The sequence below is a fragment of the Corvus moneduloides genome, chromosome 1 (genome assembly GCF_009650955.1).
Source record: "Corvus moneduloides isolate bCorMon1 chromosome 1, bCorMon1.pri, whole genome shotgun sequence".
Classification (NCBI taxonomy): Eukaryota; Metazoa; Chordata; class Aves; order Passeriformes; family Corvidae; genus Corvus; species Corvus moneduloides.
The window spans coordinates 44,129,219-44,150,011 of record NC_045476.1 but is presented as its reverse complement, the minus strand read 5'-3'; the positions used below and the strand labels follow the sequence as shown (position 1 = coordinate 44,150,011).

Genomic DNA, 20,793 nt, shown 5'->3' with positions numbered 1-20,793 from the left:
TTTTACTAAAACAGGGCTACAAATCATGCTTGATATAATTTCTCATAGAGGCAAATCAGGCTGAAAAATATTTTATCTTTTTTAAACTATACAGTCAATTTCTGGTGGTTTAAAAAAACTGGAACTTCAGTTACTGGTATTACTTTAAAACAAAAAGAAACAAAAGATGTGGGAAAAGCAAATTGAGCCCATAGATGTGTAATAGGAGGCGAATGATTGTTTCCTACTCTGAGCAAGGCAAGCCTTCTGTGAAGGGTTTTATGTAATTTTCTTCAGCTGAACAAAGCGGAGAATACTTAACAAAATTGCCATTTTTAAAATCTCATTGTGAATACTCAGCATGCTGTGATCATACACTGTGTAATGGTGTTTGCAGTGAATAAATTGCTGTAGATAGTATAATATAAATAACTATTTTGTGCATTAAGAAGCAGTTCTCTTCATGATGGTTTCTATCTCAGGAATGCTCTGAGGACAGGACTTTGGAGAATAAAAGCATCAAAGTACTCTTTGAATAATACCAGTCTGCTAATGTACTAGGATACTTTTAATAATTTTTAGCATATTATTTAGAAGTGAATAACAAAATCAACTAAGTGATACTTACTTTGGTCTTAATCTACTTGTTATTAATACTGTGGCCCAAACTTGCTGATTTTAAACACAACACAGTTTCACAGCTTCAGCCAATAATTTTTAATGGCTCCCATGATAGGAGGGCAGATAAAATGTATCACAAGAAAAACGGATTTGCCTCATACAGACTTTGGGCACATTGACTTGGTGTGCTGCAGGTTTCTTGCAAGAAAGAAAGAGGCAGGAAGCCCCAAAGTTAAACTGCATCTCACTTTGGGTGATAAATGAACCGCTAGAAATACCTTGCTAAGACTACAGAAGACTGACAATTAAAAAATGCTGTACCATACTGAATTCCAGTGGTCTCAATAAGAAGCAATATCAAGCAATACCCTGTAATACATTGTAGCTCTTTTGGCAGCTCGTTGGGATCAGTTTTCCTATATGTTCTTCCAATCAGGCATACCACAAACATATTGATTCCACAATGTACATGAAAATGGTAACTGGCTTCAATAAAAAGCACATAAAAAGAGCAGGATATAACCACTTTGAAAGAATTGCAGCATGAGTTAGAAAAATGTCTTAATATCCTCCTTCCCTTACTGCTTGCCTAAAAGTACTTAGGAAAAAAAAATGTTTTTTAATGAAAGATGGTCTCAATCAGAAAACTGAAAGAACTGGAAGAAAGTCTGATTCAAATTTTTCAGCTGAATTCTCTCAGTGCAATGGAAACTAAGTGGTGTAAGTGATTTGTCTGATGTGTCGCTCTCTGCCAAAGCCTTTCTGAGTGACAAGTGGCCCAGTGACTTCAACCTCAGTTTCCATTATGAATAATTAAGTCTAATGAAAAATACCAAGTCAAAAAGCATGCTTATCTCATCAAAAAGTACTGATATTCCAACATATTGAAGACATAAATTCAAGTGTTAGGTCATGGTAGGACAAGATTTTTTCACTAACTATTGAGTCTATTTAAAGTAAAATGAACAACTCTTTTAAAATGTAAATATATATTGTTAATTTACTCAGAGTACAGAGTTAATTTACTTAGATTACTTAGAGTAGATCTCTTGGGCCTTGAATTTAATGCTGAAAATGTCTAGGTTTGGTCTAGATTATGACTAGTAAGAACCATGAGCATCTTCCAGTATTTTAATAATGACACTTCTTTGCACCATCTAGATGAAGGAATTGAGATTATGATCGTTCTAATAAATAAATTAATTGATTAAATGAAAAGGAAGATTTTAGGGGTTTTCAGCAGATTTTCAGGGGGAAAAAAAAGACATTAAAAATGCTATGCATTCTAAAAATGGGGGCTTTATTTCTTGAGGTAAATTTAAGTCATCAATGTTATAACCCAAGTAAGGACTTATCTCTAATTCTGAAAGGGTTTATTTCTTTAATTGTTCTTTCATTTTACTTCCTGGAGACTACCCTGCTAATTTTATTCATGGCAGAGGTATTATTAACCATACAACAGTGGCCATTGCCACAGGCAGTCTCAGTGCTCTCTGCTATCTCTTTGTTTTTTGTTTTGCAGAAGTGTGTTCTTTTGGCTGCTGTGGCAACTGTTTATTACATACATTTACCAAAGTACCTCCTGATATCACTGTAGCATCTGGGTAGGCAGCTGTGATTCCCTTTCCCTTCCCTACGCTGCTGTTGCTGCAGCTCCCGCTCTGCTTGCTCTTCATTTTCCAGGGAAGGAAGGAAACAAAATTACTGTACTGTAACAAACGCCCTCTGTACCATTTTTCACCCCCTCCTCATTTCTGGAAGGAGATGAGAAAATAGCAGGATGTGTTGATGGCTTTTAGTGAGAGAAAAAGAAGCAGGGTGTTAGGAGGAGTGGGATCTGCACATACCTGAAGTGAGGAAGGATCCACCATGATGAAGAAGCAATGAATTGTCATCATACAGAGAGAGGGTGGGGAGAAACCACCCTCAGGCAGAAACTCGAAAATACATGTACTACAAAGAACAGTAGTCAGTTACAAGGGAGTGGTAAAGCTCGAGAGGTGGTGGATCAGGTGGGCTTCCAGGTTGGAGAGGAGAGAGTTTTGGGACAAGAGCAGAAGAAATTCAGCAGATAACCTGTACTGCTGGCACTGTCTGTATCCTAATATTGTCTGTATCCATTCCAAAGTTACAGAAACATGGCAGTGGCTCACAGGACTGTGATGCCACTGCTTCTCAATGGCACTGTTTTTGCATTTTGTTGAGTAGGGCTGGGTGAGGTGTGTGCAGGTGGGTCTGAGTCACCTGGTGATGCATCAGCATGGCTGCTGCTGATTTGCTTCTTCCCAGACTGAGATTATCCAGCAACCACTTCCCCAGCACAGCCCCACTGCTCGTCTCATGGCTGTCCCCAAGCACAGGGTCAGCCTCGAGCTGTGGTGCAGACCAAGCAACACTTTTGCTTAGAACCAGTTTTAGTACTGGCACTGTGTTCAAAACAGAGAGCAGAGGGTATACTGGGTTTATTTAAATGAGGCTTCATATCTGCTTCTCAAGAGATGTATCTCATCGCAAGCTGAATCTGCAGTCTTCTGGTTTGTCACATCCATCTCCCCTCACCAGCGGTGCTCTTAAATTATTTTGCCAATCTTCCAATACTCTTGTATCCTCTTTGCCCTCTAGGCAAGTGGCTTCCCAGAAGCATTCGCAGAAGGCAGCTAGAGGCAGGACCTGCTCCTGCATATCTGTTAGATGTGCAAGAAATGAGATTGCAAGAAACTGTGTTGTAATACTTACAGAAGGAGATCATTCGGTAGCAAGCTTCTCTCCTCAGAGAGAAAATTCCTAAACATTGAAGCTAAGGCTCTGCACAAGAAAAGAAAAGGAAGATAAAGAGCCTTGCATGTATCCTTCTTCTTTCTGCTGTCATAAGTTACCAAAGACAGTTGAGAGGGACTGCATCCTCCACAGACTGCACGTAGGGCAGGGGAAGCCTGGTTTTGATGTGTGTTTCTGTGTGCTAAGGCAGTTCAGATTAGATAATGCAATAATAGGAGTGAGTTGCCATAGACAATGCCATGGAAAGTGAGTTCATGGATGTTAGTATGATATCCTGGTTCTGCTTTATTCTTCCCTGTTATAAAGGATGAGGATAAAAATGAACGTAAACTCACACACTCCGTGGGAATTTTTCCATTTCTTTCTAAGTCCTGAGGAACAGGAAGGCCTCCAACCAACGTGCTTTCCTATTTTATTTGGCCTGATCACTTCCCTGTCATGCACTGTTCATGTATCAGATCTAGAGAACAGTTTAAGTTAAAATCCTACATATTTTGTGCTACAGGCTGGCCTTTCCCTTGTGTTAAAGAGTATCCACGTTACTGGTGGATACCAGCAAGATTTGGAGACCAAGAATGGAAGGGAAGACACTGAAATAGTCCTCATTTTCCACCTTACCAGAAGCACACTATGAGTTTATGCTACCTGCAGTCATAGACACTGGGAAAGGATGTGACCCCTCATCAAGAAACATAAGTTAGATTAAAAATAATAAAATTATTTTGACTAATCTGTTTGATATGACTACTAGCCAAGGTAGATATTCTTTTTTTTTTTTTTACTTTCTGTATTTTCACTTTTTTTAGTTATTCTCTGGAAATTAAGTACATTTGTATACAAATGACAGCTAAAAATCAACTGTACTTTAATAATTTCTCCAGATAGGTTTTCATCTGGTATATCTCATGGGTGCTGTTGTTTTCATACAACTCTCCTATTACATTATTTTGCATTTAATATTTTAGGATATTGTAAATGCAAGGAAAGCGTGGTGTTCATAATGCATTGCACTGGACAAGCAGTTTTTAGCAGCACTACTTTAAAGTGGCTGGCTGCCTAAAACACTTTGAGGGAATAGAAAATACTCCATGTGGTAAGCATATTTAAAGCAAAATTAATTCAGTTTTAGTAGCATTTAAAGTGTTTTGCTGATAACTGTAACTGATGTCCATACATTTCACCTGCAAGTATGTATGTGGAAAGCCATGGCAGAACTGAAATACCGGAGAGGCAAAGGAGAGTGAAATAAAAAGAAGACCGTTTTACATGTTTTCACTCTTTTGTCCTGAATTTCATACACTCATATTGATGTCATTCTGGAAGAAAACTGGCTCCGTATCCCCCATTCCAGCTCTTCCACCGAGCAAAGCCTCTGCAGTGGGTAAAATACAGTATTCTGTGGAGTGTCTCATCAGCTGTAGGGGAATAATGGCAGCAGAGAGCTGGCTCTTGACAAGCCAGTGATAACTTCAAGTCTGCAGGGGCTCAGCTGCACCTCCTTGGTCCTATGTTACATATTCCACCTGGGAGGTAAAACTGGAAACATGGGGAACACTAGTTCCAGAGCCACACTACAACCTCTCTGCTGGTTTCTTGATTGCCCCACCCTGCAGAGTCACTGGGCTGTCACACTGGGAGGCTGCACTGCTGGTCTGACAGCAGACCTGTTCCCCTAACCAACTTACAGTTCATCCACTTCCACCTGGAGCTGCCCAGCCACCGTTTTCTCTCCCTTGGAGACAACTGCTGTAGCAGTAGGTTCGTCACACACTCTGTGTGTGTGCCCTGTCCCTGGGTCAGCTGAGTTCAAGACAGATTTAGTCTGCCCTTTGCTGAGAGGGTGCACATCTGAATCCGTCCTTCCAAAGATTACAGAAGTTGAGGCACTGAGCTGTTTGGTGCACTTTCTTTGAGATCTGTGGTTTGGTTGCCAAACTTCAATAGAGCTGGAGTATAAATCATAGTGAATGTAAAACATTTGGGCTTCAGTGTGTCGGGCAGATATCCATGTAGAGAGAAGGGTAATTAAATCCTCTTGCGTTTTAAACCTTATAGAATACGGCTCTGGCTGAGCTCTTGCACATATGGGAATTTTCTCTGGTGAAGCCTGTTCTGGTTGCCAGTAATGTGGATAAATAAAAGACTTAACAATTAAGAAAGAAGGACAACAAAAATAATACACCTGTCAAACTTTTTGTATTATTAATGCACAAGTGAAAAACTGTGATGCTTGTGCATGCTGTTGCCCTTAATACCAGCTGTTGTCTGTGTACATGGGCTGGTATTTCACATGGCTGAACAGCCCTGCTGCCAGCAAGCACTCAAACAGGCAGCGTCAATAACAGCAGTCTTCCCACACTCCATACAATTTAAGCTATTCTTCAAATTAATAATAATACTTAATAAAGCTTCATCTCTCATTTGCAAAGAAAACCTTCAATTAATGTTAATCAGCATCCTCAGAATGTGATCAGGCTGGGCTTGTAGCTGGACGTGCCGAAACAGTTCAACTGGCAGATGGAGTGTTTTCCAACTATTCTAATTAATGACTGCTCATTTCAAACGTTAAAGCAATTAAATAAATAGGCAAAACAAATAAAAATAATATACAGTATAAAATGCCACTGTCAAAGAGAGTTCTGATCAAAAAAGTGAGCCTCACTCAAGTCCAGAAAGGGCCCAACCATCCCTTCCTGGCTAAATAAGTTCTGAAAGAGCTAGGGCTAGCTTTTGTTACTTATTTCCAACCATTTCTCTGGGAATGACATTTATAGCACTTCCATTTTAACCTGCTGGCATCAACCGAGGTATTGCTTCTTTAAGTGTTAGAACATTTTCCTGCAGAAAATGAGAGGGGATTCCTTTCACATATTACGGGCTTTTTTTGGTGCAAGATTTAGACTTGCCTTGCTTCTTGCCTTTTCTATTTGAAATAATTGCCTACATTTTTTTTTAGGGTTATTATTTTCTATGAGTGTTATATACCCTACTACTGATGTAGGACTGCATTTGTTTGGGCTTATAAAGAGTTCAATTAGCTCCTTAATGCCTAGTTCAGTGACAATTAAACCTTCCCTGTTGACTCGGGATTGGTCTTTCTCAAGGCAGTGGAGGTGATTTTAATTATTCATTCTCTGGTTTGTTTCTTACAGCAGTCTCAGCTGTGCTTTATTATTCAAAGGTTAATGCAAACTGAGAATGAGGTACATTAAATTTGTTTGGCAGCTAGCAACCTGATGTATATCGACACTGTGAAATATGGATGGCAACACTTCTGCTATTGTGATGCTTAAAAAGCCAGATTTTATCTTTAAAACAATTGCTAGTTTTGTTACTATGGCTGCTAGAAAATGAACATTCCATAATGTTACAGTCTCTGTAACCCATTACTGTTGAGAAAGCAAGGTAGTTTAGAAAGCCAAGAAGCATTAACAGCTATTATAGAAAATGGATGTAGGTACCATGACTAATGAAGTACTCTGCACAGGACTAAGCCATGCAGCTGTATGCAGGGAATCATGCAGTCAGAAGTTTTAATGAAGGGAGCCCAAGGAATTGCAGGTGGAAGAGGGTTTTATTAACTTTCAGTGAACAAAACGAATAGTTGAGCAGTGAACATGACATGATGTCGTATAATAATTGTATGCCTTGGGTACATTGTGAGGCATGGAGCATAGCCAAGAGCTTTCAGCTGTTCTACACATGGAGTTATTCCACAAACCCCTGTATGCTGCAGAAACCTTATTGCAAACATAATGAGAATTGTTTCACAAGAAATGCCTTAAGACAATGCCACATCACTTACTTGAGATATCTACCAGCACTGCCTTCCTCTAAAAAATATAATTCAGATATCTGGAAGTCACCATTCCAATTGATCCTAATTAAAATTCAGGTCCTGTATCAGTGACTGGTATCAGCAGACTGTGAACAGAAAAGAAGTCTTCATATGCCTTGAGAGGCCATCCTGAGTAAAATATGTATTTGTATGGACAGGCATTATCTTGTATGAAAGGAGGCTGTGTTGGCTTTAGAAGAGTCATGCCCAAGGACTTCTATTAGTTAGTATTTAATTTCATTTTTTTCAGGAATTCACCATACAGGTGAGAGATTTTTCCTGTTTCATACAGGATTATGTTTTGTACATTTTAAGTATTATTTCAGCACTATGTTTTTAACCAAGGACTTTGAATTAACATAATCCAACAGTTTAACCCACTTTCTGTTTATATTATTTTTAAGACAGGGCAATGATTGCAGGATAAAGCAGCCTTCTGTGCTAGTGATTGGAGACCTTAGGTTAGGAACAAGTGCAGCTGCGAGGTTGTTTGTACCCTGCTCAGTCTTTAGTACAGTCTGTGCTGTGTAATGTGTGTAATTACACTGCTACTGACTGAGGAGGTAGGTGGATGAGGAGGTAGGTGAAAATAGGATGGCTTGTGAAGCAAGACAGTGACAAGACACCTCAGCAAAGTCTCTATATCCTTGTACTGTGAACACTTCACATCTGCCCACTAGAATATTTGAGATAAGACAGTTGGGAATTTTTCTGTGCTTATTTGAATAATTTATGATGTGATTTTAATACTTCTTCCTGGCTGAATATATCATTTCTCTGACAGAGCTTAGGACATCAGATGCATGTTCTATGGGGGACTGACTTAATGAATGTGAAACACAATTTTAGTTTCTGGTGTTACAGCAAAACCAGCAGTACTGCTGGTAGAGTATAACTGGTGCAGTATATCCTTGACTGTATGTGGTTATTATGTTATATTTTTGTTTTCTATTTTAGTGCTGGACCCAAAGGAGACAACATTTATGAATGGAGGTCAACTATACTGGGGCCTCCAGGGTCTGTATATGAAGGTGGAGTTTTCTTCCTTGACATAACCTTTTCACCGGACTACCCTTTTAAACCACCCAAGGTTAGTAGAAGGATATTCAAAGTCTGATAGGAGTCTTCTCCTTCTGATATTTTTTAATGTCTATGTTGGTATATCATTTTAGGGTGAAACATGAAACTTGCAAAGCAGTAATGAATTTTTAAACTTGAATCTTTTGATAGAAAGAATTTAACTGGCTAAAATTTGCTTGCATGCTGCCAGTATAGCTGAATGGATATGGATTTATTTATTATAGGTTGCATAATTTCCAGTAGCTATTTTTTTAATTTGGATTTGTTTCTAATATGAAAGCGCTTAAATATAAGTTACACCCTTTATAAGTAGCTGAAGATACTTAATCTTTCCTGTTGATCCATATAATTCACCAGACATGTATGGCTGTCTGGACAAAAATACGCACCTATTTCACTACCCCATATAAATTGCTCCTGCAGGTGCAAGATACAACTATTGTTATGAAGTTACAAGTAATTGCTTTACAACCATTTTCTGGAAGAATGTGGAGATATGGCACTAAAGTCAAGCAAATGGAGTGACAGAGATTTACAGAATTCCTTAAAGATTCTTTTTATAATGCTGTTTATAATGATACCAACTGGAAACAGAGAACTGTGTCAATTACTTGAAGGTGACAGATCATTACCATGATCAACTTGAAATATCAAACATTAAAAATCTAGTCATTAAAAAGACTGGAAAAACAGAAATGGGGTGGAATGTGGCAGTACAGAGCATCATCTATAACCAATAGTAATAATTGCTGAGGAGGATATCAAAATGGGGATTTATTGGATAATCACAGGATTGTTACAAACCACCTGCCTAATGCATTTATAAAAAAGGCAAACATCCTCCTAAAATGCATCTTCTGGCCTGCAGAGAGAAGGAATTACCAATGTCAGATACAAGATACTTGGAACACCTTATCTGGAAAACTGAGTGCAAATCTTAAGATACATGTTCATTAATAGGAACAGAAACCAGGAAGAATTTATCCCGCAGAACTCTTAATAGAATCAAATAAATTGATGGGGCTGTCTTCCATGAAAAAATGTAAAAAGAGCTGAATTCTTCACCTTGCCCCTCTGGAGAGTGTGTCTGCAAGAGCCCCATGAAAGGAGTTATGACATCAAAAATATTTACCTTCTTTCTGGCGCGTTTATGAAAGGATGAGTGTGCCATGTTGGTCAGTGCAATAGGATATTGCATTAAAAGAGAGAGAAGTCGATGTGAATGCAAAGCACTTGGCATTCTGTAAATTGGCAGCCAGTAACCTAAAGATGGGTCAGTAGAGCAGTATTAGAGATTGTCTAACTTTGCTTCCCACTTGTAGTGTTCCAGTTCAGAGAAGCCTTGAGGTCACTGAGAAGCCTTAGAGGGGTTGTACACCTTAGTGACTGCACAGTTGAAGATTTAGGCAACTGTTGTTACACAGTGAAGAAAGAATTTGAAACTTTATAACTCCTCCTCACTTAATTAAAGCTGTGGGCACACTGAGCTGGGGTCAGCCCTGTTCTGTTCTTCCCTCTGTCCTGCTCTTCCTGCCTCCCCCCAGCCCAGCCCACTGGCTGTACCAGGTCTGTTTTAACAGGCCTTATTTATTTACTTCTTTCCTGGGCTTAGTCTGTTTGCAGTAGCTGCCATGCAACGGTTGCATTCAGTCCCCCCCAAAAAATTAAAATTATATTATTTAGGGGATAGGATGGCTGTATGGTCTATAAAATAGAACTGAAGTTCTCTCAGACAACTAAAACTTAAGAACTAGGTCTGAAAGAGAGGTTACAAGGATGTCTTTTGTCATTCTCTCTGTTGAATCTGTTGAGTCTTGAGGCAGTGTATGCAGTAGACAGCCTTTTAAAGCAGAAGTTGAAAGTCCAGTTTGCTATTTCACCACAAGGTAAAGTCTTTTCCAATCTGCACTCAGTTGTGCTTGGCAACTGTTATTTTGAGACATGAGTAATGCAGCTGTGCATTGCTTATTAATGAAATGTCAAGCGAAGAGGTGGTTCTTGTCCTGCTTTGTAATAGATTTTATTGTCTGCCTTTATCTTGATGCCAGTTGTCATTGCAAGAAATGTGTGCATATAAATAATTTGAAAATGTACTGCTTGATAAAGGATAAGAGAATTGATGATGCCATATTGTATTACTAAAAGGCCAGTATTTATGATGAGGGAAATGGTCATCTGTAGGAAAGTAATGAGTGCCTGTGCACAGGGGACTAATGTCAGATATAACTGTGTCATAAGCATGTGTTGTACGCATGGATTCCTATTCTATTCACTTCAGCCACAGTTCTAAATGACCCCTCTTTTCAGTCCAGCTGTATGACCTCTCAAACTGTTGCTATTTCATTATACCTGTTTTCCAAACCCTATGAAACTCATTCGTAGGTAAAATAGTTAGGGAAATCCATTGAATAAAGCAGCATGGGAAGACCACTGCTTATCATAAGGTAGCTGCTGCCAGTCAGCATTGCCGGGAAAGGGTAGTTCAATATGTTCTCCTCAAGCTGATTTCTAGCAAAAGAAAGGTACTGAGTACGTGGAACATAACACATGGCCTCACATTATGGTGCTATTTGTGTCACTGGGTGTTGGCATCTCTTCTACTTCACCGCAGGATTTGGGATATTTTGTGCTATTCTCAGAATCAGGGGTTCTACGGTTATGGGCAGAGATCACCTTAGATTTTTTTTGTGATTATATTCTAGTTTTTCTAACTCCTTATGGCTCTATCATTTTAAAAAAACCTAGGGATAAAGTACAAGACTGTGAAATGTACTGAGAAAGATATAAAATGTATCCTGAGTGTTGGCAAGATTACCTCCCTGTAAGAACATAGCAGAAGAGGTCTAATTCACATTTTTCACTATGATTGAATTTATAAATTCCTCCTGAGATTTCTGTGGGCCATTTTCATCCCTGATTCACTATGAAGTAAGGAAACATTTAAATGAGTACTGTCAAAATTGATCTTCCAAAAATGTGACCACAAAAAACCTGGGAAGAAACGGAAACTGTATTTCCCAGATACAATTACTTGACCCAGCCTGAGGTTCCACAGGCAAATTCCCATGTCACATAACATAGTTACTGTTAAGGGGCCTAATCCACAGGGGGCCTAATCCACAGTGTGTTAAAATCTGCAGAAAGATCCCTTTTCCTTATCTATTCGCAGATGTTGTGCACTCATGCATGTGGATCTTGAGGAGGGTAAAATAATTTTTTAAATAAGAAAAATACACTCAAAATGGATTTTGGATGCGCATGTTTTGTTTTTACTACTGTCATGAAAATATATTTGTGGTGTAACCACTGTTTGATTTGTAGTACACAAAGTCCTTTGTATTTTCTGAGGGATCCAGATTGCTTCTATAAAGACTGTTGATGCCTATTCTGATCACTGGGCACCCTGTTGCATGTTGGAAAACATTAATTAAAATAAACAACAGAGACTACATTTGCACAAGAAGTTAAGAAGTTCTACCTATATTTTGGTTTTTCTTTTTAACAAAGGTACAAAGTAATTTTCATGTGCTCTTCTAGATAGTCAGTCTGCTTTTCTACTTCGCCTTTATCACATAAAAGAAAGTGAATCACTCTTTCATTCGGGTTTTGTTTAACAAAGAAAAAGTACCCATCCAAACTTTCACTTTTAGGTATTTTATCTGTTTTCACACCTTTGTAGCCTCCAACAATCTTAAGATTTTTAAGTTTTATCTCTATTTTCCACATTATTTCTACTGTGTGGTCCAGTTCACATTTCAAGTTTTGTATAGCAACACATCACTGTCATCAGGTTTCCCTTCCAGTCTGCACCAACAAGTCTTTTCCCTATGGATCCATAGTTTTCTTTTTGTCTGTCCTAACCTGTCAGTGTCTTTCCAAAGTTAAACTATAAGCATAGCATCAAATTCAGTTACTCTTCACCATCACAGAATATACCATGTGGTAAGTCAGAGTATAATTTGCTCTCACACTATTAATTTCTTCCCCTTTGAAGTCAGTCTGTTTCAGTATTTCAGCTTTGTCGCATGCCTTGAAACGGGACTCCGAATTTTTTGAGCCAGAGGTCATTGACCTTTTCAGCTCTGCTTTCCTTATAAATCAATGGCATTTGGCTTCACTCACAATTGCAGCACACTCATGCAGAGGAGGGAGTTGTTCTTCCCCTAAAACATTTATCTCTGTGGGACTAATTCAGCTTGAGTAGGAGTGATGGAGGGCCAGCCCAGCCTAACTCTGATTTAGCTCTACAACCAGAAAACAAGATTTTTAGAAGAGCTCATCTGAGAACTGACAAATTAGCTTTGGCTTTCTGGGAGGCTCTAATCAATTAAAAATATTTCCTTGCCTCCACTGTGAGGAAGCTGCTGTAGCACTGCAGAAATGAGCTGAGCACCTCGTTGGCTGAGTCAGCAAGACAGCGGGCAGGCTGCATGATCGCCATTCTCCTCTCGGGCGCATCCTCAGTGTCACGTTGGTTTTAGGAGATGCCAGATGAGAGGAAGGTATGGAAGACACAACGTGAGGCATAGTTGTGATCATGAGCTCACTTTCTGCTAAAGGCCAGATGCTGCTGAGGCTTCAGTCTTGGTCACAAGATGAGGTTTCACTTCAGCCCAAAAGTACAGCACCTCCCCTGTAGTGTAGGGGGCTGAAAAATAGACAAAGCTGTCCCCTGTCCAGAGCAGAAATTAATACAAATGCTTAGATGACCTGCCATGGAAGTAATCTTGCATTTTTTTCAGTGGTTTAATGACCCCCTCAACCTTTTTTAGAAATACCTTTGAGATTTCTTTTTCCTGCTATCTTCTTTTCATCCTTAATGGGTTCAGACAGTTCACCCCTTGGCTTTAACAGAGGAAAGCTTCTTTGGGGTATTGAATGGGATCTAGCTATGCATAGATGTCTCTTGTGGGAGTGAGGGTGTGTGTATCTGTGGGTGTACATGTATGATTATATACGTATATGTTCACATGTATTTGAGTAGGGGAGTTATCACATCTTTTAGTCAGCCTGGTCTGACAGAAAGAATTTCAGCTCAGTTTCTGTCCTCAGTCCACATAAGAAAACAGTGGATTCCCCAAGTATGCAAGGTTTTGATTTGAGATCCTTTAAAATTTAGCCATCACTACAAATTTAACACCTCAACTTTGTGTACACTACACAGCTGAAGGAAAGGCAATAATTTCATTATCCTGCATACTGTCCCTCTGGAGCAGGAAGCCTTGACAAATCAGGAGGCCATACCAGTCTTTTGTACAGGTGTTTGTAGAAAAATGAATGCTCTTCAAGAGAACTTGTCCCCCAGGAATTGTCAGTGCAGTTGTGTCTGCATTTTCATCAAGAATAATCTTTATTAATAGCTTCAACTCTCATATTTGACTACTTTCAGTCTATTACAGTGTCAATTCAATTTAGCTGTGGCTGATACAATATGGGTATATCTATCATTATCCTAGTACTCTGCTAGCTTTATTTTTGAATTTGAGTGATTTATAAAATCTCTTAATCCCAACTCTACAATTAATCTTGCTAGGGACTTTAATCTCAGCTGACTGAAAAATGGTTCGTAGGACTTGAAAGCTGCAATATGCTAAATCACCTCTAAATCAAAATTAAAATAACAGAAAACTCTATTTCCACCATGTAAATCTCCCATGCCTATCAACTGTCTGAAAAACCATTCTCAGCACTTGAAAGCCTTAAATGGTTTAAATCAGCTACTGGACTGCAAGGGAGGGCCTTTCCTTTTTAAATATAGTGCACAGCGTCTATAGAATCTGATGTTAATGGCAATATTAAACATCTCTTCAGGTTTTTTTATATTTAATTGTGATATAGCACTAATCTCAATGCACTAAATATCCATGTGTGGAATTCTCCTGTGGTAGGCACTTTCAACCTATTTTGTAAGTTCAGCCTCATGTCTGAGGGGCAATTCTTTTTGTTCCTGGCTTCTACTCTACATATTCATACTTGTTTTCTATGTGATTGGCTGTTAAGGACACTTTTATCTGCAGTGTAATAGAAAAACAGTGCTTACAAGAGTAGATGCAAAAAAATAAGCATTCCTTGGCATTTCTAACCTGAATTGTTAAAATGAACATTAGAAGGCAGACATGCGCTTTAAATTGCATATATCACAATTACCACACGATTTACCCTTGAAGCTCTAAAACTCCTGAAGTACAGCCCATTTGATCAACCCCGTTTTACCATCTCTGCAACCCTGATGCAGGCAGGGCGTCAGTCTACCTCCTCTTGCTCCCCTTCCCAGATATTGCCATCGTAAGGGTAGCCTTCAAATGCAATGGTCTCCTGTCAGCCCTACCCCTTACATTCATTTGCCTCATCATACTTCTCTCGTAGCCTCTGTCACATCCTATTAGCTCTCAGTGCTGTGCTGTGCTGCTCACAGCTTTTTTTAGCTGCCTGAAAAAATCCTCCTGCCCTCCCCATCCTCCTCCTGATGGTGTGGCGCTGCCTCACCCGCCACATTCCCACAGCACTGCCTCCCACAGCCCCTTTGCTGTGCCTCCGTGCTCCCTTGTTCTTCTCACCCAGCCTTTCTATTTGCATCTTCTTGCTGAGAACAGCCCGGGAATCCTTCATCCATGACAATAAATGGAGTTGGCAGGTTTTCCCAGTACATGAAGTCTTTGGGTGTTTGCAGGCAGAAATCAGATGCAGGGGAATCTTTGAGAGGGAGAAATGGACAACCTACCACCAGCAGACCATTGTCAGAGCCAGCAGGATCAGCTCAAATTCTGCTCTTCTCGGAGCAGCTCTTCCCAGGCATGTGAGCTGCTGAGTGCAGTTCCCATGCTTGCACCACCTGCAGTGAAACAGATTTTTCCATAGTTCACATCCCTGGGATGCCCCACCCCTGGAAGTGTTGAAGGCCAGGTTGGATGGGGCTTTGAAAAATCTGGTCTAGTGGAAGGTGTCCCTGCCCATGGCAGGAGGGTTGGAACTGGATGATCTTTAAGGTCCCTTCCAACCCAAACCATTCTGTGAGTCTGTGATGTCTTCAGGCAACACTGAACCAGCATGCAGTGGTACAGGGCTCTGGATAGGTCAAACCCTGGTGGCTGCTTAAGAAACTGTAATGTCTCTCAAAATGTCAGAATGAGAGTTTTAAAGGAGAGGACACAGATATGAGCAGAAATATGTTAGACTGAGGAGAGACTCAATAACTACATTTTATTGTGAATAAATGCAAAATATGTATTTGATAAGGCAACGCCATGTAAATCTCTGAGATTTCCTTTAAATTCATTAATCTGATAATTCTTCTAGTAATTGGCAAATTGAATTGCCCATGATTCTTCTAATGAATAGCCTCCTTATTCACTCTGTTTATAATACACTAATTTATATCAGTAGCTTCTATTGATTTATTTAGTCTTGATGTAAACAGCTCTATCCAACTAAACTCCTCCTGTACTCCTTCACCAAGACTTAGGTGGTTTATAATTTCTTCCAATTTCCTATGAATACCAAGTACATGAAGCTCTTTAAGAGGGTCTGTAGAGGTATCTTATGGGGAATATCTTCTGCCTCACAGCCGTGGTTTTCGTACTGCTTGTCAAATATATTTTCAAAAGACAACTTGTCTTGTCTGTTGGGTACTTCAGAAGCTACATAATTCTTCTGTATCAAGCATGTTTTACTACTGCATAAAATTCATGTGATCTAAAAGGACATAATATGTCAATGTTGTTTCCTATCCTCTTTTACACACACAGATAAATATACACAGATGTGAGAGGAAGAATTTTATACACATCATTACTATAAAATGAGAGCAGATGCACTGATCAGGACAAAAAACCACTAGTTTTGGAGTCAGTCTGCATAGGACTTCTCATGTAGGGAGTACCTGAATACCCAAAGGCTGTTGGAATTGGGTGAGGAAGAAAAGGCCCATGTTTCTTAGAATAAAGTCTAGGAATAAAGTCTCGTGCCTGGAGCACAATGCAGAAGCACTCTGGTGAACTGAAAGAAGTGTACACATAGGACAGTACAGCCTGCATGCTTTAAACTTCAAAAGGGAGGATTTATTTGTAAAAATTAAATGGCCAGTAAATCTTAAAAAAACTCACTCTCTATAAAAGAACTTTTTTGCTGACTTTCCATATGGAACTACTAATTGTAAGAAGGACTATGCTGATTACATGAAAATCATTTTATAAAAACAACTTTGTCAGAGAAAGCTTTTGATGCTTGACATATTACCATCTTGTTTCTATTCTGAACATCCCTAATCCAAACAGTAATCCATTTCCCTTGTCCTCTCCTTCTCTTCCTTTGTTTTCAGAAAACTTTGTACCATTTAGGATTATTTTTTTTTTACCCTTTTCGATACATCAAAGATTATCAAGGTCCCTTTTTACTTTTCCTGCTGTTAAATCTGTGTGCAAAATGAGTGCATTTATGTAATATAGATGCTTAGTGCTGCTGTGCTTATTCAATATTTTTTCCTCTGCAACAGTGTTCAATGAGACAGTAGTTACTCAGCTTCATAATTACCATGAATATAATGAATAGTTACTCACATTGCATATTGTTTCATTTTCAGTAATATTAAAGGTTAACTCATGTGGATGCTGTTATATCCATTTAAATTGTTGGCACTTTTGGCTGCTGCTGTCTCACATGGTGCATTTTGCCAAAGAAGCACAGCACAGTTTGCATATCAGACTTTTCTCTAGGTCAAGCAAAAGTAATCACAGTTTATTATTTCCTGCTAATGCAGATACCATATATTTTCCTTCAATAAAATAAATTATATCTGGTTTTTACCAACTAAAATTAAATGTAAGCTAGTGTTTTGAGAACTGGATGAAGCTCATTTCTTCGTACAAACTTAAAATGTATTCTTTAATAGAGAGCATCATATGGTCGGTCATTTATTAGGCACTTTTTGTGATAAACCATTAAGTATCTCGACAATTGTTCATGTGCATGCTACAAGTCCGTACTAACAAACTGGAAATGGTCCACCCTGTCTTAGAAAGGCAGCCTCAGCTCATAGATAAATGAAGTGCACTCTGTAAGAAATTAAAGGGTGCTAATTAATATAAAGGTTATTGCATGAACATTGTATCATTCAGAGCTGTATATATTTTTCATTTAGATTGGTTTTGAGTATTTTTCTCATATGACTAAAGAGTGTAGGCCCAATCTTGTTGTTTTCTCTGTCTGAGCAGACAAATGTATTTCTCATAAAGTCTGACAAACTGAGATGGGAACAACTTACTCTCTCCTGAGCTCTATGAACATCATCATAAATGGCATCATATTTTTTTAATATATATATAACCTTTTCTGTATGCAGTACAACTTCTTCCACTTCAGGTAGTGCCACTGCAGTTTTATTAAAGCAGAACTCCTGGGGAATATTTGAGGAAGACAGAAATTTCATTTCAGGCAGGCATGCAGGATTCCATCCTTGTAAGAAATGAAAGGTCTTAAAAGGAACTTTCCAAAATCGCAGGAATGAGAGCCCTGGGATCTCAGCTCTGCTTCCAGTGTTAGCTGAGCAAAAGGAGGTTGTTTTTGTTTATTCTCCTGTTGTCTCTGGGAATCTTTCCTCTCTGTTTACACAGTCACCAGGCTCCAGTGACTGAGAAACAGGAGGTGAGGGTTTGAACCCAAACAGGCAAACCCTGAGGGCACACTGTAACCCCTTGCGTGTAATTTGTAAAACTGGGGAATCATTCTTCCTCCTGATATGTTTTTGAAGAAGGTTGAAACTGAATTCAGAGGAGTGTGAAAGTGTTTGAGATGTTTGTGGGACCAGCCCTACCAGAGCCGTGGTGCCTTTACATGCCTCTCCGTGAGTCCCACAGCAAAGGTTAAGCAATTCATGGATACCCGTAACCATAGTGACTGTTTGGTTTAGACTTTGATGCAAAAGAGAGATAGTAAGTTATTTTAAGACTACATCATGCTGTAAAACTGATGTTTAAGATCAATCTGAGATACAGAAATTATTTATCTTGCCTTCAACCAGTTGCCTCCAATCACTCAACTGAAATCCATCTTCGTTTCCTCTTTCCAGGTTTTATATTTATATTTTAAAACAGTCTTTTTTCAGTCCTAAAACTTACTCAGTGAACAGCCAGCCAGAGCTTTACATGTTTGGCATTCAGCAGTAGATAAACAGATTAGTTTATTATTGTTTATTGTTTACTTCCAAAACTGATTGACTATGAATTCCTTATCATTACCTTTTGGAAGCTTGTTTGTAGTACTCACAGTTTTCAGAAGGTAGTCCCATTTTTCCCTATTTCCCACAGTTCGCATTTTCCTGACCTGTACTTCTATTCAACATAAATTAGGTACGTTCTTTAAATTCCAGAATGAAAGAAAATAAATCCATAGAGAACACTTATTGTTAAGAAAACTCATAAATTCCTTCTCTACCATTCAATTGTCTGAAGATAACTTTGCCTGTACACCCACACACTCCCTTGAGCCCCTGCATGGGATTGTTTAGGTGTTTCCATTAGGGGATAAATGGAATTAGAGTGCACCATTTAGAGGAAATGTTTAAGTGACATCGAAGGTAAAAATATGACCATAATAAAGAAAATGCAGTTCCCCTGGAATGGTATTATCACATGGTTTCTCTCTACACGTGTAATAGGAGGACCCTGCATAACCTTATAATGTAGGTATGATAAGCACAGCATCTACAAAGTTACATGTCAGCATTTCCCACATTATCAGCAATTTGAGGCAATACGTGGATGAGGAATGCAGTGTGTCATCCTGTTTGTACTCTGCTGCCTTGGGGTAAGAACTCTGTTACCTGCCTCCTTCAGGCCACAGTTTCCAGCATATTAAGGCTGGCATTAATACAGATGCTTTTGCAATTCTAAACACCGTGATTCTTTTCATTAATTAACTGAATTGATTTTTCAATATTAAAGTTAATTAATAAAATATAATATATTGTCATTATAAAATAATTAGTATGTTGATTGTTTAAATATTTAAAATGCCTCTGCCTTAGGCAGGCATTTTAAAGTACACTGGCATGTTTGGCGAGTCGGTGACATTGTCAGTGGTAAGCAGCAAGCCTTATCTTGCCTTTCTCAATGTCACAGGTTTAATATGTGCTGATAGTGAAAAAATGCTACATTTCAGGTCTAAGCATTTTCTAAAAACAGCCTTCCAACTGCACACAGGTGTAGTCCCCACGTACATTTATCCACCAGGTAGCCTGAGATGCCAGTAGAGTGTTGAACAGTTCATGAAAGACATGAACTACCTCCATTCATCTCTGGCTCTGAATCCTGCCAAATTCCCAGGGTCCTTGCTTCAGTGCTTCAGAAGCAGCTGAGGCAGTGGAACATGTGGCAGTGGCTGTCCTCTCTGCTGGCAGCAAAACAGTTACACGTTGAAATACACGCTCAGATTCATGACCTTCTCTGAAGCAGGTTACAAGCTCAGACTGACCTGTCAGGGGATGGATGTGTGAGCACTCCCAGCTTACATTAGCACTGTCCAAGTGGAGTGAAGAGCAATAGCTTCCTCCCTGAGTCAGGGTGCGCTTTGCCTGCTGTTGTCTCCTGCCTGCCCAGCCCCTCTGTTGGCAGGACTGTTGCTGGTGAGGTAGATGTCTGAAGTTCTGCATCTTGATTTTAGATGTTATGAACAGCTCATTGAAACTAGCTGGTTGGACTTGTCATTTGGGTAGAACTGATGGACAAATTAGTCCTTGATTAACTCCCTGAGGTGTTTTTTTCACATTGTCCCTTCTTATCCAGTAGCCCCAGTATCCATTCTGAGCTATGAAGTGAACTTTCATAGCTGAGCTTCTTTTAAAATAAAAAGCCTGTGTCTTCAACTTGAAGAAGAAGGACATTACTCTGGGCTAAAATAATCTCCTTGGTTTGTTACCTATAGGATCACACGGAAGACGATATAAAATGGATACAGAAATCATCAAAATAAACTACCAAAAAACACCAAAAAGTTTTGTAAACAGTCCTACTGATAAAAATGTAACTTAAAATTTGGAAATAAAAGCCTTTTATCTGAGCAGCCTTTCTCAAAAATATTTCACTTTAATTTTTTCAGGAGTCACTGCTGTGATGCCTCCGCATTTTTTTTACAGCTTAATCTATTGTGTCAAATGATGAACAGATGAAGACAGTAGAATAATCTATCTTGTTCTGACTCCCTTCAAAGTGTGAAAGAGCTGTGGACCTGAGTTATGAACGTTGTCCAGATCAGGGGCTGGAACAGCTTTTTTTGGCCCTATACAAAATAATGAGATTGATGAGACCAAGGCAAGAGGAAGCTCAGAAAATGTGTCCCATTCTCAGCCTGCACAAACCAGTTTCACTGCTGGCCACAGATGCAGGAGGCAGAGTTTATTTCCTTTATTTTGTCTTGCCCAGTCTTTAACCAGCAGGAGCAGAGTACTACTGTCATTTCAGCCTGGAAAGTAGAATGTTTGTTCCTATGATTTCTCATTGCTTAAT

General features: G+C 39.1%; 1 protein-coding gene across 3 annotated transcripts in view; it reads left to right on the top strand.

The window, feature by feature from the left end:
- LOC116443740 (ubiquitin-conjugating enzyme E2 E2) overlaps positions 1-20,793 on the top strand; it is a 207,153-nt gene that overhangs the window by 163,346 nt on the left and 23,014 nt on the right. For all 3 annotated transcript variants that reach the window (XM_032108224.1, XM_032108234.1, XM_032108215.1), the window contains exon 4: positions 8,174-8,306. In XM_032108224.1, coding sequence (XP_031964115.1) covers positions 8,174-8,306 — 133 coding nt within the window. The remainder of the gene's footprint in view (positions 1-8,173; positions 8,307-20,793) is intronic.